Source organism: Asterias amurensis, chromosome 2, assembly GCF_032118995.1.
Source record: "Asterias amurensis chromosome 2, ASM3211899v1".
Classification (NCBI taxonomy): Eukaryota; Metazoa; Echinodermata; class Asteroidea; order Forcipulatida; family Asteriidae; genus Asterias; species Asterias amurensis.
In genome coordinates, this window is record NC_092649.1 from 28,029,851 (window position 1) to 28,045,155 (window position 15,305).

At 38.2% G+C, this 15,305-nt stretch overlaps 1 protein-coding gene across 4 annotated transcripts in view; it reads left to right on the plus strand.

The window, feature by feature from the left end:
• LOC139954555 (A disintegrin and metalloproteinase with thrombospondin motifs 9-like) overlaps positions 1-15,305 on the plus strand; it is a 190,804-nt gene that overhangs the window by 96,646 nt on the left and 78,853 nt on the right. For 3 of the 4 annotated variants that reach the window (XM_071954404.1, XM_071954405.1, XM_071954407.1), the window contains exons 11-14: positions 4,755-4,907; positions 6,121-6,171; positions 8,835-8,973; positions 14,249-14,356. In XM_071954404.1, the coding sequence (XP_071810505.1) occupies positions 4,755-4,907; positions 6,121-6,171; positions 8,835-8,973; positions 14,249-14,356 (451 nt within the window). The remainder of the gene's footprint in view (positions 1-4,754; positions 4,908-6,120; positions 6,172-8,834; positions 8,974-14,248; positions 14,357-15,305) is intronic. The other variant, XM_071954406.1, reaches the window with a different exon arrangement.

Here is a 15,305-nt window from a genome sequence, read left to right on the forward strand (position 1 = left end):
AAATTGGTTTTGCTAAATCCTTATTAATCCTTACAATCTGTCAGGATATTTGCTCTTGACAAGCTTAAAATACTTTTTGTTATCTACTCTTAACTTGGCATTTAGTCGTTAAACATCACCCACCATGCCTTATGACATCATCAGTACTGTCCTCCATGTTTTTTCTTCTATATTTATCCCTTAATCCACAAGCCAGGTTGCTAATCAAACTTGATCCCTTCGCCGGTTGTTAATCCCAATCTGAGTGATTCATCCACAAAAACGCTGTTCAAATGAATCACTTATCACAGTGGTGTTATTTCCTTCCCTCTTCTGTGACGTTTGGAAACAGAACCTGGAAAAAAGATTTATTGATATAATTGCAGAAGAAACATACATGTAATGTAAATTTTTAAACACCGGTTTGCCCTCCACTATTTTAGTTATTTACTCAACTTTATGGTGAGAGCTTTCCAACTTTGGCAGTAAACAAATTTACAGACACCTGACACTTAGTTGCTGAAAACACAAAAAATGCTTACTTCCATAGTATCTTTAATTGAGTAAGTTTGAAGGAAATGATTTCTTTGACTGTCTTGTAGAAGTCTCTGACTGTACATCAAGTTGTTGTACACAAACATGTATCCAGAGAAAGTTATAAACAGACGACAAACATACCATAACACCAGCTAAAAACAACTACAGATGAAGATGTGAGCAGATGTATTGTTTGTCCAAATTTTCTCTAGTTGAAGTTTGTTAATCCTATTTCCTCTTCATCTGCCTGTCCCATTTAAACTTCTATTTATGGTCGGGTCACAGACCAGAAGCCATCCATTCAAGTATTAAGCCATGCTGACGATGTTGGGTACTTGACCTTTGAATTGACAGCACCATGGACTCTTTTTTGACATGAATGATATAGAGATGCGTCTCGCAAAATGTACAAAATGAGCTCACTGTCGATGTGTGATCATTTACAATGAAGTTGTCAAGACTCCCTGCACTATTAAAAAAGTGTTAAAGGCACTGTACACCTTTGGTAATTGTCAAAGACCAGTATTATCACTTGCTGTATCTCAACATATACATAAAATAACAAACCCAGTGTTATTAGACACGATTGGTCATCAAAGTTGCAAGGAAATATTGAAAGAACAAACACCCTTGTTGCACAATTTGTGTGCTTTCAGATGCCTTATAAAAGACTACTGGCCTAAAGTCTTTCAGTATTTGAGTGAGAAATTACCTCTCTCTCAAAAGCCATGTTACTTCAGAGCTCTCCATTGCTCTTTACCAAACTTTATATACTAACAATTATTGCCAATAGTTTCCAGTGCCTTTAAGGTCTTGCAATAAATGGTTTGGTTGACGACTCATTCTAATGATGCTTAGTTTGAACGGAACCTGTCTATTTTTTTATATTTATCGGTCTTATTCCAAGGTTCCAATCAATGGTTGTAGACTGTGGCACCAGACTATTTGTCTCAGTCTTCGTCCCAAGTCCAGACTCTCAGACTCTAGATCAAGGCACTCGGAGAAACACGACACCAGTCTACCTGTCTCTAACCATCGGTCAAGTCCCAGACTCTGCGCATTTGAACAACTCTAGAAACCAGTCTCTCCCCCTTATCATCACTCAATGCCATCATCTTTACCCTGAGAGAAGTGTACACCTCATCTCCCACCAACTCCCTCCCACCTCCGTTGCTAATTAACCAAGAAGCTGTTTTCCAACTTGTTAATCCACACTACCGCAAGTCACCTGCTGGGTGGCAAGTGATGTCATCTCAGGTCTGTTTTTTCCCTGGAGGGACAGTGTCCTGTAATCGCTAAGCGCGAAGCGAAGCTTAGCAAACACTCATGGGAACCAGCTATATATGGGATTTCGGGCATCGGTGTGGTATCAATATATATTTTGTTTTTGGTAGCAATCCATGTGTATATCTCTTGCCAGGTAGATTATGTTCTTTAGAGAACTGTCTTGCTATATATTCTACTATCGCGTCCAATTAAGAACTCACCCTGCAGTAGTGAAGTTAATAAATGATCCATTGAGCTGAAGAAGTAGTCCTGACCGATTTTCTACCTTCTGCTCAGGTAGTAGTTAAAAAGCAGGACAGTTCTTTTCAGAACTGAGAAGTCTGCCTAATTCCAAAAATGTATTCCAAGGTAGAAGAATATAAAGCAAGACAGTTTTCTAAAGAGCAAAATTTACACTGAACACCACTGGAGCTGGTAACCGAATTGAACATGCTTAGCAGAGGTAATTACTAAGCAGAGTTGGATCCATGGATCTGGATGTCAAGAGGTTGTTGTATCAGGTTCATAGGATGTATCACTGTCTCAGGAAGCATTGAAGTCACACTAATAGCGCTGTTCATGGAAATACCTGATTACATCCATGAAGCTGTTGCAGAAAATACAGCTTGACAAATTTTTTTGCTAAGCAAATAATGAGTGAGGCTTCAGTCACAACAATGTAAAATTAATGTAATTTTGGCTGGTAGCCTGTTTTTGTTAAGTAATACTTTTCTTTGCTTAGCAAGTTTGTGTGCTTACAGGCTTCATGAAATTGGGACTTTGTCACTTTGTTTCATGTGCTCGTGGCCAGCAAATGAGAACTTAAATTTCAAACAGCTTTGGTTGCATAAGAGTGGTGTAGATCCGACAATTAACTTCAATGAGGGGATAATCAAACTTGGATAATCAGAAACTGATATATATAAATTCTAACCTTTTAGAATAATAACTTGTGGGTGAGCAAAAAAATAGTTGATTCTTACATTGGGTGGTCATACTTTTTCTTGTAGAAAACAACTCCTGAAACTCCTGTAACCTTCAAAATTTGACTAAACAACTGTGTCTTTATCAACATGTACTCTATTTTTAAATCCTGAGTTGATATCACAAATAAAACATTTACTCATTCTGACATAGGCGCAATAGTCAGTGTTGACAGTTGATTACGAACAAGGTGGCATTTTGTCATGGTCATGTTCGATTCCCGTTCACAACAAACTTTTAAGTGTTTGGGGTTAGTGGGAGGCTGTACCATGGGGACACTTTAATGACCCATTGACACCATGTACCGGTTATTATTTACATCCTTCATTATAACATTCTCCTCAAACAATGAATGACCAGCTTAATAAAAACAATTCAATCACAATGAGCAAAACAATTAAATTAGTTCTTCTCCCTTCAAGGCTTAACCACTCAACTAATTTAAAAATGTTTGTGGCTGACTGGAAAAGTCAGAGAAATCATTTCAATGAAAGGGCTTTGTTTGGCACACTTTAGACAAAAGGGGGTTTAGGAATTTGATCGGTTTAACAGCACTGGACATTATTGGTAATTAGTCAAAGTAATTCTAAGCATAAAAACTAACTTGGTAACAAGCAATGGAGAGCTGTTGATAGTAATAAACATTGTGAGAAATGGCTCCCTCTTACATTACACAGTTTTTGAGAAAGAGGTATTTTCTCACTCAAACATTAAAAGACTTCATCCTGAAGCCTTTTATTATGCATCTCAAAGCACACAAACTAAGTGCTAACAAGAGTGTTTTTTTCTTCATTATTTTCTTGCAACTTTATTACCAGTTGAGCCCAAATTTTCACAAATTGTTATTTGATTCTCATGTTGGGATACACCAAGTGAGAATACTGGTCTTTGACAATTACCAAGTGCCTCTAATGAACTAGTAAGTTGTGCAAGGTAGAGTAGGTTCAGATTATTGTAGCATTTGACCAAATTCCGCCTCTTGAAGTCAGCCAAATCCCCCCCCCCCTTCAATAGTGAGAGGGTAATTTGGAAAAGCCTCTCTCGCTGGCTCGTTCATCAGCTGTGATAGTGATCTTACTGCCACCCTATAATTTGATAATCCATGGAGCTTGTTTTCAGGTTGCAGAACCTTGTCCGACCAATTTGCCAATTTAGAGGTGATAGCTCCTTTGAGGATTCAGAAATTGAACAGTTCCACAAATGTGGCTTGGCAGTTGAACAATCTGCTTATTTGTCTACTTTTAAATCAGTGAGGAATTAAAGACACCCCCACCCATGGTTCAAACTAGCTCTTGTTGATACTTTATTATTTGAAGAATAGATGTGTAGCGCACTTTGTGTAGTTTTGTTTAGCTATACATTTTTCTTTTCACTTGGGACACAATTAAATGAGCCATTCCCTGACCAATACTCCTTAGGAATATTTACTTTTCATCCATTTAAATGGACCCAATAAATCATAAAATTGGCACTGGATTTGTTTTGGTGCAACTTGGATCACTGCAAGTTCTACAGGACATTCTAAAGGTGCATTTTGTGTTGTTGACACTAAAGTAGACTCCTCTCAAATCCTTTCCTTCAAACCTTCCCCACACCTCTGTTATGATATACATAAACCTTATGAAGCATTCATGGGATGACTTGATCAAGTCTATTGGTAAGCTTTTAACAGAACGGTTCTTCTTGGATACCGACCTGGTTCTGATCCTCCACGTTTCAGATAGTTTTTCGTTGAGCAAGGAATGTAAACAAAGGTAGAAATGCGTTGAATGAGTCTTCCCATTTCTGTGGACAAATTTAATAACATTGTGAGAATTTCTTTTCCCACACAATCTGAAAGACATTTAACTAAATTGTGGCACTTCTGGTGTTGTTATTTATTTATTTTTGTCTATTATTATTACTTTTAGTTCAAAAAGGTGTTCTTTAATATGAGTTAATAATGATTGTCTTGTTCCCAACCGCTTTTTTAATTTATTATTCTGCAGTTTTAATCTACCTCACGATGACAACACAAAATGCAGGGAGCTTTCTAAGGACCAGTCTGGTAACTACGGCGTAATGGCGCCAACACTCAACTATCAGATCAACCCATGGACGTGGTCTCGCTGCAGTAAATCACAAATCACTGAATACCTTGAGTAAGTTCACATTATTTAAATATTTAGTTTTTTATTTTATTTCTTAAGACATAATACACAACGATTACAAGTTGAATATGAACTCTGTCTTATTTTCCTTGCAAACCCAAATGATGTATTCCTACTTGGTCGCTGGTCACTTTGGTATGTGGGTACTTAGTCACTTATGGTCACTTTGCTAGCCTTGCTAAGGGCAGTCGAATTATTCACTCCGAAAAAAGACCGCCGCTATATGAAAACCCACCCGTATTCACTGTGCGTAACATCGCACGACACGATGCCCCCGTACACTATCCGCTTGCGGAGGCCGTCAGGCCGACAGCCTTGTAGGGTCTGTGTTGAAGCCACTGACCTCATTACTATTATAAGCGAAGAGTTCCCAGAGTCAGCTCATTACCATAATGCCAGCGAAAGACGAGACATGTTTACATCATCACACACGAGCATGGTAGGGTCCAAAGGTCGTGATAAGGGAAGTGCGTGATTGGACGTCAAAATGAATAATTCATTTGCTTCCCATCCTGTGAAGATTGTTAATATTCATGAGCTGCATACATGCATATCCTAGAGCCCCCCCAATTTTTTCCACAAGTGGAAATTTTTCAATACAACACATTAAACCTGGAAGTTACAGACCCGACAAGGCTGTCGGCCTGACAGCCTCCGCATGCGGTTAGTGGTACGAGTGCGGATGGCTTGTGTGCACAGTAGTCGTACGATGTGACAGTGTGTATACGGGTGGGTCATGCGGTGTGATCGCACGCACCACGCACAGGGTATACGGGTGGGTTTACAGCGGCGTCTTTTCGGAGCGATCAATGCGACTGCCTTGAGCAAGGCTATCACTTTGCCTACTTGTTTACTTGGTTGTAGACTGTATTTGGTGTGCCTGTATTCACGCAGGTATCCATATTCGTCTTACATGTTTGAAACTATAAATATATTGATTGTGTTGTTTGTTTGCCTTGAAAATTGATGTACCAACAAAGAAACTTTATGAGTATATTCCAGCTACTCTTGAGAAAAATATGAATTTTGCAAGTTTTTTTTGTGACAAATTGAAAGTCTAAGTACTGTGTTTGTCTTTGCATATTTTTAACAAAGTGTCACAGGCAGGTCATTAAATGCTTTGAAAATGATCTGTTCCATGTGCAAATTTGAATGAGAGTTAATATATTCATGCATATTTTATTCCTTCTAATTTTACCCGCAGAGAAATTCGAATTGATGTGTATGATCCAAATAGCAAAGGAATAAAAAAGAGGTCCTTTAAGTTTCAACTTTTATTTAAAAGAGATAACATTGTAACTGCTCTCTCACTTATAAAGTTTAATAATCATTACAGTAAGATTTGTTGAAATGATGTTGTGTTGAAGGTGTACTAATCAGTATATTCAAATATCTGTGTCTTAGGAAAACTGTTTTTGGATTGAATAATATAATAATAATAATAATACTAGGTTCTTATATAATGCTCTTATCGCTCGACCACGACACACCAATACTATCATTCACTGAAAGGTCTGAGGTTGGAATCCCAGTTTAAATTCACACACTTAAGTAATTTTTTTACATTTTAAAATAAATCAAAATTGTGAGGGCAAGTTGTCACCATGAGGTTCTTGTTGAAATCAAAGAGTTTGGAAAAATGTAACTAGCCTAAGCATTCTGATCTGTGAAGAAAACCAAATCTGCAAAATACAAAGAAAAAATGTTGACACAGAAATCAAAAGAATTCATCAATTTTGAAAAACAAATCTTTGTTTAAATTATGACACCTTTACATGTATCACAAAACCAGACTGTTCATATCCTCTTTGAACATGATTTGCAGTCATTCCATTTGGTTTCCCCCTAGAACTTTGGAAAGAAATATTTGTTGTGTTAATTGTTTAAAGATCCAATTAATCTGGTGGTTATCACTACACTAAATTTTCACTTGAAACCCCAATCCCTCTCTGTCTCCGCACCCTTCCCTGCGCCCGTCCCAAATTTAATTATCAAAATTAAATAAGCTTATGAAAGGTGTACTCATCCCAATTTCATACTTTTAACAGTAACAAAATTTCTCCCCATGCACTAGCTAGCTTATCGGACAGATACCTGTGAATTGCGTGCAGATAAGCGCAAATTTCAGCCGATTTTAAAATATATAGTACATAGATGTTTTAATCTTATTTTCTCCATAGATGTATTTTTATAATTTCGCAAAAACATCAAGAAGAAGAAAAAAAATAGAATGGTCCAGATTGGGGCTTTTCAAACCAAGATAAACACCATGTAGAAAACATTCAGAAGATCTCCTTTTTATTCATTGTGCTTCGACTAAACATTAAACAAATTTGAAAACATACATCTTACTTGGTTGATCTGGATGCACCCCTGAAAAGCTTTGCAACCACTTCAGAAATCCAAATGCTGTCTTACTGGAAGTGCCTCTCCACAAATAAATGACCCCCAAATAAACATCAATCCCAACTCAAATTTATTGTCCAATTATTCAGAATAAATAGCTGGAAGGGATAGAAAATTATAACTAATTTGGTGAACAAACAGGCAATAAACTGTCTACTACTGGGTTACCCAAGCCCAGATGATTGTACCCTGAAGGGGGTGTAAGGCAATCGTGTTTTTTTTTCTTTTTCAAGAGTGCCAATAAAAAACTGTTGACTGTTTACAAGTAGAACAGCTGATGGGGGAAGTTTGAAGGGCTTGAGGGACAAGGCGGACGTGACTGACCCTGCAGTTGACCTGAAGTAGATGGATGGTCAGTCCTTCTTGGTTCTTAACAACCAAGAGTAGAGGCCTCCAGTTTCATACTTCAACTGTAATAAATTTCCGCTGTTTGAAGAATCTCAAAAACAATCTTAAGTTTTTTCCTGGTTTTCTCGTATCTGAATCGGCGGCTACAGCTGTGGCTAGAACTGTTGCTAGGGTGTTGCTAAGGATGCTCGATACTACAATGCATGATTATTGCAGAAATGTAGCCATAGCCAAAGCTATAGCCGCCAATTTGGTCATGGCCTTAATCTCCTTGAGCCTTTAACTTTTCTTGAGAGAAGTAAAGCTGTAACCAAAGGTAGAAAGGAAAAATCCACATTGTGTTCAAACCTTTGTAAAATTGTGTTGCTGAAGCAGTCTGCTGAGTAATAATAACCAGGAGACCAGTCACAAATTATACATGTGACTAGGTATTGTGGCTGGTAACCTTGTTCTGGTTAGCATAATTTTGTTGTGCTTAGCTTATCTTTGTGCTTAGTCAGCTCTATGTTTTTTTCTGTTCCGAAAGTGTATAATGGCTTTAAGTTGATTGACTGTTTCTTTGAAGGATTTATTAGAACTACATTATGTTATTTGTTTGGTTTCAATGGTTTTCTGTAGAACTTATAAATTTGACTTAACAATTTATTTCTTGATGTAACTGTTTACAACAATTTTAATAATCTTTAATGTTAAACGAAATGTTTACACAAACCTATTTCCCCGGAAGCACTTAATTTTCTCCCCCTAACTATTTGGTCGGTGGTCTAATAAATCTTGTTGAAATAATTTTGGGTAAATATAAAGGAGGGGAAATTAACAAACCAACACTTTTTCGAAAACTGTAATTGTAGTAAATTATTTGGAAAGACCTAAATTGCACATTGCGATTTTTTAATTGTCGCCACAAAATCAGAGAAAGTTGGGTACTACTCAACTCGTTTTTGTGTCTAGTTTGAAAGAAATCAATGCAGTTCCAACATCCATCTAAAAGTAAACAAGCATTCTGCACACACAGTAGAATCCCAATTTTGCAATCCAACTTTTTGTGAGTACGGCTTGTGTTTGTGTTTACTACTACCACAGCGTACCCCTCGAAAAGTAAGAAAATTTGAAGTTAACAATTTTTAACCCTTTCCCCCACCCCCCTTTTCTCCTAAACCTTAGCATGGGTTACGGCCAGTGTTTACTGGATACCCCACGGGATGCACAAATCTTGCCAAAATACCAGCCAGGGGAGGTGTACAACATCAGTAAGCAATGTGAGCTGGTCTTTGGAGAAGGAGCCACCGTGTGCCCCATTTTGGTATGTATTTTTCTAAAGGCGTAGGCCTAATTTCATAAAAGCGTAAGTACACAATCCTGCTGAGCATACTTGTTTGCTGAGCGATAATTTACAAGGGATTTAAATTCTTCCTGAAGAATTTTTGCTTCCATCATCTTCCTTCCCAAGCCCTCTTCTAACCGTATTTTCTTACTTATTAATACTATTTGTTTTGGGACAGATCATGATTGCAACCACCCCACCCCAATCCAGACAGATCACCACCACACACCTCAACCTCTGGCAAATGACCCTTTGCCCTTTGGGCAAACAACTCTTTACTCCTGCCCCATATACAAATATGAAACAATGAGGGAAAGAAGTACAACAGGCCAAGAATTCATTTTTTGAGAGGGCACGGCCATTTTCGTTTTGCAAAGGGCACTTTCATTAGAAAATCTTAAAGTCTAAAAGAAATATCTGAAGGGGCACCAAGGCCAAGACCGAGGGGCAACAGAGGCCATGGCCTCCATGGAATTCTTTGCCTGGTACAAGGTGGATGTTCAAAGTGAACGAAAGCTGGGGAGGGTCATTCACAGTGACCATCAGATGAGCATCATCGCTAAGCCTGACCTTGTTTGTCATCGTATTATACCTGTAATTTCTTCCGTTTGTTACTCATTTTCCCGTAATCCTTCTACTTGAGTCAGTCAGGGGTAAGAGTTAAGTGGCCTGGGGCTTGCACTTAACTAAGCGACAGACATCTGACATGTATGTTGCCAGCAAAGTGGTGTCCCCTTCATATAAGGATGGCTTAGTGGTTTATTTCCCTGCCTTTCACCTCTGTGGACCACTGTTTGAGTCCAACCTCAGACAGGAGCCTTGTATGAGGATTTGGTTTACAGTCCCTACCTGATTGCATAGCCTTAACTCTCTTCCTTTATAAATCAGTGTTACCAAACCAAGGCTGGCAGGAAAAATAATCCGCACCCTTTGCTGGAATGAGACTTGGCACAATTTTTTCCATTTGGTATTTAGGGAACCCAACAAAGATTGCATAAGGGCATGGAGGTAAGCCTACCTCCTTTATCAGGGTATCAAAGGTTCAGAGTACGCAATTGCAAAAATAGTGCAACTCGCCTCACTCTGACCCCTAGCAATACACTCATTATCTCTCCTCAAAGTCCAGCGGGAGTCTGGGAGGGAAATCTCTCAAACTGCCCCCCCCCCCCTCTTTAGTTTCAAGTCCTTCAATCTACATGTGCTTCATCATTCTATGAGGTATCATCTATCAAGCTCTTACAGCATAGGGAGGGGGTAGTGTCTCTTAAAGGGTCTGGGTACTTTTTGTAGGACACAAAACACAATGTCTGCAGATTTGACAGCTTAAAGATAATGATGGAAGCAAGATTCCATGAAAATATTACTTGCTGGGGTGCTGTAGTTTTTGAGAAATGAGTAAAACAATGTAATGAAAATAATTTTCATCTCAGTGATCATGAAACGAAAATTATTTTAGCATGTAAAACGTATTTCTATGACATTGTTTTACTAATATCTCAAAAACTACTGCACCTCAGCAACTAATATTTTAAGGTAGGCTTTCTATTATCATTATCTTCAAACGGTGTAAGTTTAATGTAAATCTGTGGACATTGTGCTAATGTGTTACAAAAAGTACCCAATTCCTTTAAAGGGTCTGTATCTATTAGTAATGAAAATTAATGGTTATGAAAATTTACGTGGTAAGAAGTACAGCAGCTTTGGATAGTATAATGCATTTTGAGAAACTTTTCACATGGAAGTGCTGTGGGTATGGAACAAGATATTTCTTTTGATCCCCCAAAATGTTTAAGATCCTATAGAGATTGTTCTTCCTGTGTGGGCGTTATTAACTCCGGATTTTCGGGGATATCTAAAAAATAAAAGGTGAAATCTTTACAGGTTATATTTAGCGATACAACTACATTTATATAGGATTAAAACAATCGAAAGGTTCCATAAAGAAAAGGTACTTTTGCCTTTAATCACACAATGCAGGATAGCATTCAATATAAGGTACATGTTTCTGGTAGTAACATAAATACTAACAGGATGTATTTGGGGACACTAATTGGCAGCAGACTTACCAGGTAAATTCATCATTTTTGGAAATATGCGTATGATCCGAACTGTAAATAATGGAAAATGGTCTTTGGATATCGGCTGCTACAATAGCGTATCATGGCCTAGCAGTTAAGAGCACCTGATTCAAGCTCTGGTGCTTGATCAGAGTGTGGGTTCGAGTCCCGATCGTGACACTTGTGTCCTTAAGCAAGACACTTAACCATGATTGCTTTGTAAAGTTAGGGCGGTAGTGCTTTCTACTTTCAAAGATTTTCATTTTATAATATAGTGCCGCGGGAAACTGAAAGACAATATACAAAGTAACTTGATGGCCAATGACCGATACAAAGCCCTGACCCACAAAATGTGTAGGAATGGCGGAGAAATAGTCAAAAAGATCAAACATTAAAGTTATTCTGGATGAGAACTAGTTGAGACGTCACATTACCAGATGTAGGTTATTCCTCACGGCAACAGTTAAAATATTGATTTCATTCCAATAAATCATTGATATGTTCCCAAAATTAGAACCAAATATGAGAAGAATGTCAAATTGGGTTTATTGAGTTCATCCAGCTCTATTATGATTTTTTTTTAATAGATCACTTTTTGGTTGATGGAAAAATATAAACAAATAAACGATGGCCGACGAAGCTGTCACTAAATCAACACTCTACTTTGCCTGGAAACACCTGTTCATATTGATATGATTGTGCAGTTATACTTGAAGAATGAGAGTCCCCCCCCCCCTGACTGTGAAGGGGGTGATGTTGAGAGTTCCATCCCAAGTAGTTTGATTTTCTGCCTTTTAGCGGCAATCTTGTAACCGTTTCCTTTATGGATAGGGTAAAATTCAAAAGGTTCCTTCTGATAAGTAGCAGCAAAGTATTGGGGCTTTTTTTTTTAGTATTAAGGAAAAGTTTAGGTTACATTGATGTGTGATAAACTCTGAGACCAATTTCATAGAGCTGCTTAAGCACAAAAAGTAGCTTAAAAACAACAAAACTATGCTTAACCACATTAAGGTTACCAGCTCAAATACAATATCTTAAGCACCATCTCTGACTGGTATCCTGCTCATTTTTGTGAAGCAAAATATTTGTAAGCAAAGTTGTCTGCTTAAGAAGCTCTATGAAATTGTTCACTGTATGCTTGATGATGTTCTGATTACTTGGTAATGTACCTGGTAGTGGAGGTCAGTTAGAATCCTCTAATTAGAAGATGATATTAAAAGCGAGGAATAACTTCAATGTTGCTTAATTTTTCCCTTCCATTTTTACTGAGCCAAAAACCTGTTATGATAAAAATATATTGCAGATAATTTTGTCTGAATTTTTTGACAAGACTGAGGAATGTTTTATGGTTCTCATATTTTGAGCAATCAAACAGCAATATTAAATCTCTTCAAAGTGATTGTATACATTCCAGCTTATTCGATGCCAATCAAAGCTATCATCAGGAGACCTTTCTTAATAGTTCCCGAAGGGTTTTGGGAGTTATTGTAAATTGCTACCCGTTTTGAAACAATTTAAGCAATAAATACCCCCGGAAATGACCTTTAATTTCAAATCGGGGTACAATTTGTAGAATACAATAAAACTGCTAAACAAATTCCCAATGGGAAAACAAAATCACCATACTGTTCTTTGCACCTGCACGGTTTGATGTGTAATGAAAAAAAATTAGATTTCTTCAGGCCAGGAATATCATCTTTGAGAAGGAAAGGCCATTTTCATTTTGCAAAGGACACTTCCATTGGAATATCAAAGTCTATTGGAATCTTTTGAAGGAACACCAAGGCCAAGCAGGGATATCAGAGGTCATGGCCTTCGTGGCCTCAGTGTAATTCCAGGCCTGTTCCCTTTTTCTTTGTTTTTCTGTTTCTCTAAAAACTGAACTTCCTCGTGTTGGTTTTGGATCCCACGAAGCCTGGCAAGGTTTTAGTGTGGATACAAAGTTGAGAGAAAAGACTTAACTGCAAATTGCTCACCAGTCAAAAAGTTAAGGATAAAAAGCTCTAAACCCCAGACTGGAGATGTCACATCCATGGAAGGCTGTTGATGCCTGAGACCACCATGGGGGTTTAACCAAGTAGACACAAACATGCTCTGCATACACCATCAAGCATCAAAACCAACTTTCAACATTGGTTATCTCACATTTGCAAACACTTTATTCTTCAATTTAATAATCATCAACGCCAAAACCCAACTTTCAACACTCTGGTTATCTCTCATCTACACTACACATCTGTAACTGATCGGGAAACAGGGACAGACAGCGATCACCCCCCCCCCCCTTCCCAATTCTCACTGGATTATGACAATATAATATCCATTATGCCAATTGCGTTTTTTTTTTTGCAAACAATTTATTCTTCAATTTAATAATAACCCCCTACACAAAGCTTGAAGACTAACCCAGCCATCTTGGGTAAGTCCCATTGAAGAATATACCACCTGTTGGCCATGTGTGTGTCATTAATGCATAGAGCCCTCTAGACCATGCCCAGATTGTACCCATTGTTGGGATTTCACTTTGTCCTTCATGTAGAACACACCATTGTAACCACCTTGGTGTAATGATGATCAAAATATATTGCTAATCCAGGATGACCCAAATAAGGATGAACCTGGAAGGATGAAAATTTTAAAACAAAGTTGTGTCCTACTAGGTATGTGTGCTCTGCATCAGGGAAAACCAACTTTGAAGCATGGAGTTTGTTTATTGAGGTGTTTTTAATTGTTTTATAGACCCATTGCATTGGCCACCATAACTGGGGTCAAACAATGGAAACGTGCGCGCGTGTAACTAAAGATGGCGCCACACATCTTATTCCCAAACTCAATGATGCTGATGAGGGAAGACATAGAGGCAGCAGGGGAAGACAGATGGTTGAGGGAACCACGTTCTCATCACACTCATAAAAATATTATATAACTGTTGTTAACTTTTAGTAAGGGGTGTGTTACCTTTTCCCTATGGGATGTGGTCTGACAGATGGGCCTGATGGAGCAAAGGCAAACAGAGTCTCCCCACAAAAGCATCATCTCCCCCCACCCTTTTCCTTAACAATGATTTTGTTTCCCCCATAAAGCAAATACTTCCTTCCTTTGATTGATTCTCAACCCTCCCCAAAGAACTAACTCAGACCAGTCTGTCTGTATCTGATAACTGATTAGTTATTGATGGTTGTTGTTTTTCTTTTCAGAGGACCTGCAGTAGACTGTGGTGTACAGGGTCCTTCCAAGGGTCTCGCCGTGGCTGCCGCACCCAACACATGCCATGGGCTGATGGTACGCCATGCGGCAATAACAAGGTAATCTTATTATTGGCCTTCCACCATTGTTTTCTTGGAACGCAACTCTTCTTGCCTTCCACACCCTCCAGTCTTTGATGTTCCTCTCCCCACATTTTTTTTAAACACACAACAAAATATATATGTATGTTTTTTTGGGTGTGAAACAAGCCCCTTCTTACATCTTTAAAAATAAAAACTTTCATCAACAGCTTCATTTAATAGATGTTAAATTTGCATCGGGGATAAAGAGTATTATTTGGTTTTACCCTCACACTTATGTGTGTAAGCACTGTATACCAAAAACAAAATAATAATCTGCTCTAGATTGGCAAAGTTTGTGGGTTCAAATCCCACCCGAATAATATGCCTGTAATTTTTTTTTTCCACAGAGGTCAGAAAAATTCTGAGTATACAGTGCTAACACACATCAGTGTATATGGGTAAAACCAAAATAATAAATATTTAATTAGCATTTTAAGGATCCAGTCACAAACAATGCACGGAACATTGTGTTTTCTTGGTAACCCATTCCTGCTAAGCCCGATTTCCTAGGCTAAGCAACTTGCAAATCCCCTACACTGTCTGAAGTCAAAACAATGCACTCATTATCTTTAAGAAAGCTACAATCGGCAGTGTTATCCATCACACGCTCACCTTTAACTCTTGAACCAGAATAGAGAGAAGTTACCCTCCTTGTTAGTGCACATTACTCCAAAACAAATGTCAGTGCTATAGGAGGCAGTGTATGTTTCCAATCAGCAGAGAATTATTGGGCCGTGGAGACAATGTTGTTAGACAACCCTGGTCAGGTTACCTCGTGATTACAGACCTTTACACTCTATGAATGTTTCAACCCAACTGATGAAAAGCAAGCGCGATTAAATGATATCGGATCATGGCCCGGGATTTAGACTTGAAATTGAGTCACAAATGCTAGTTATAATCCCATTGGTAGTAAAAAGTTGCA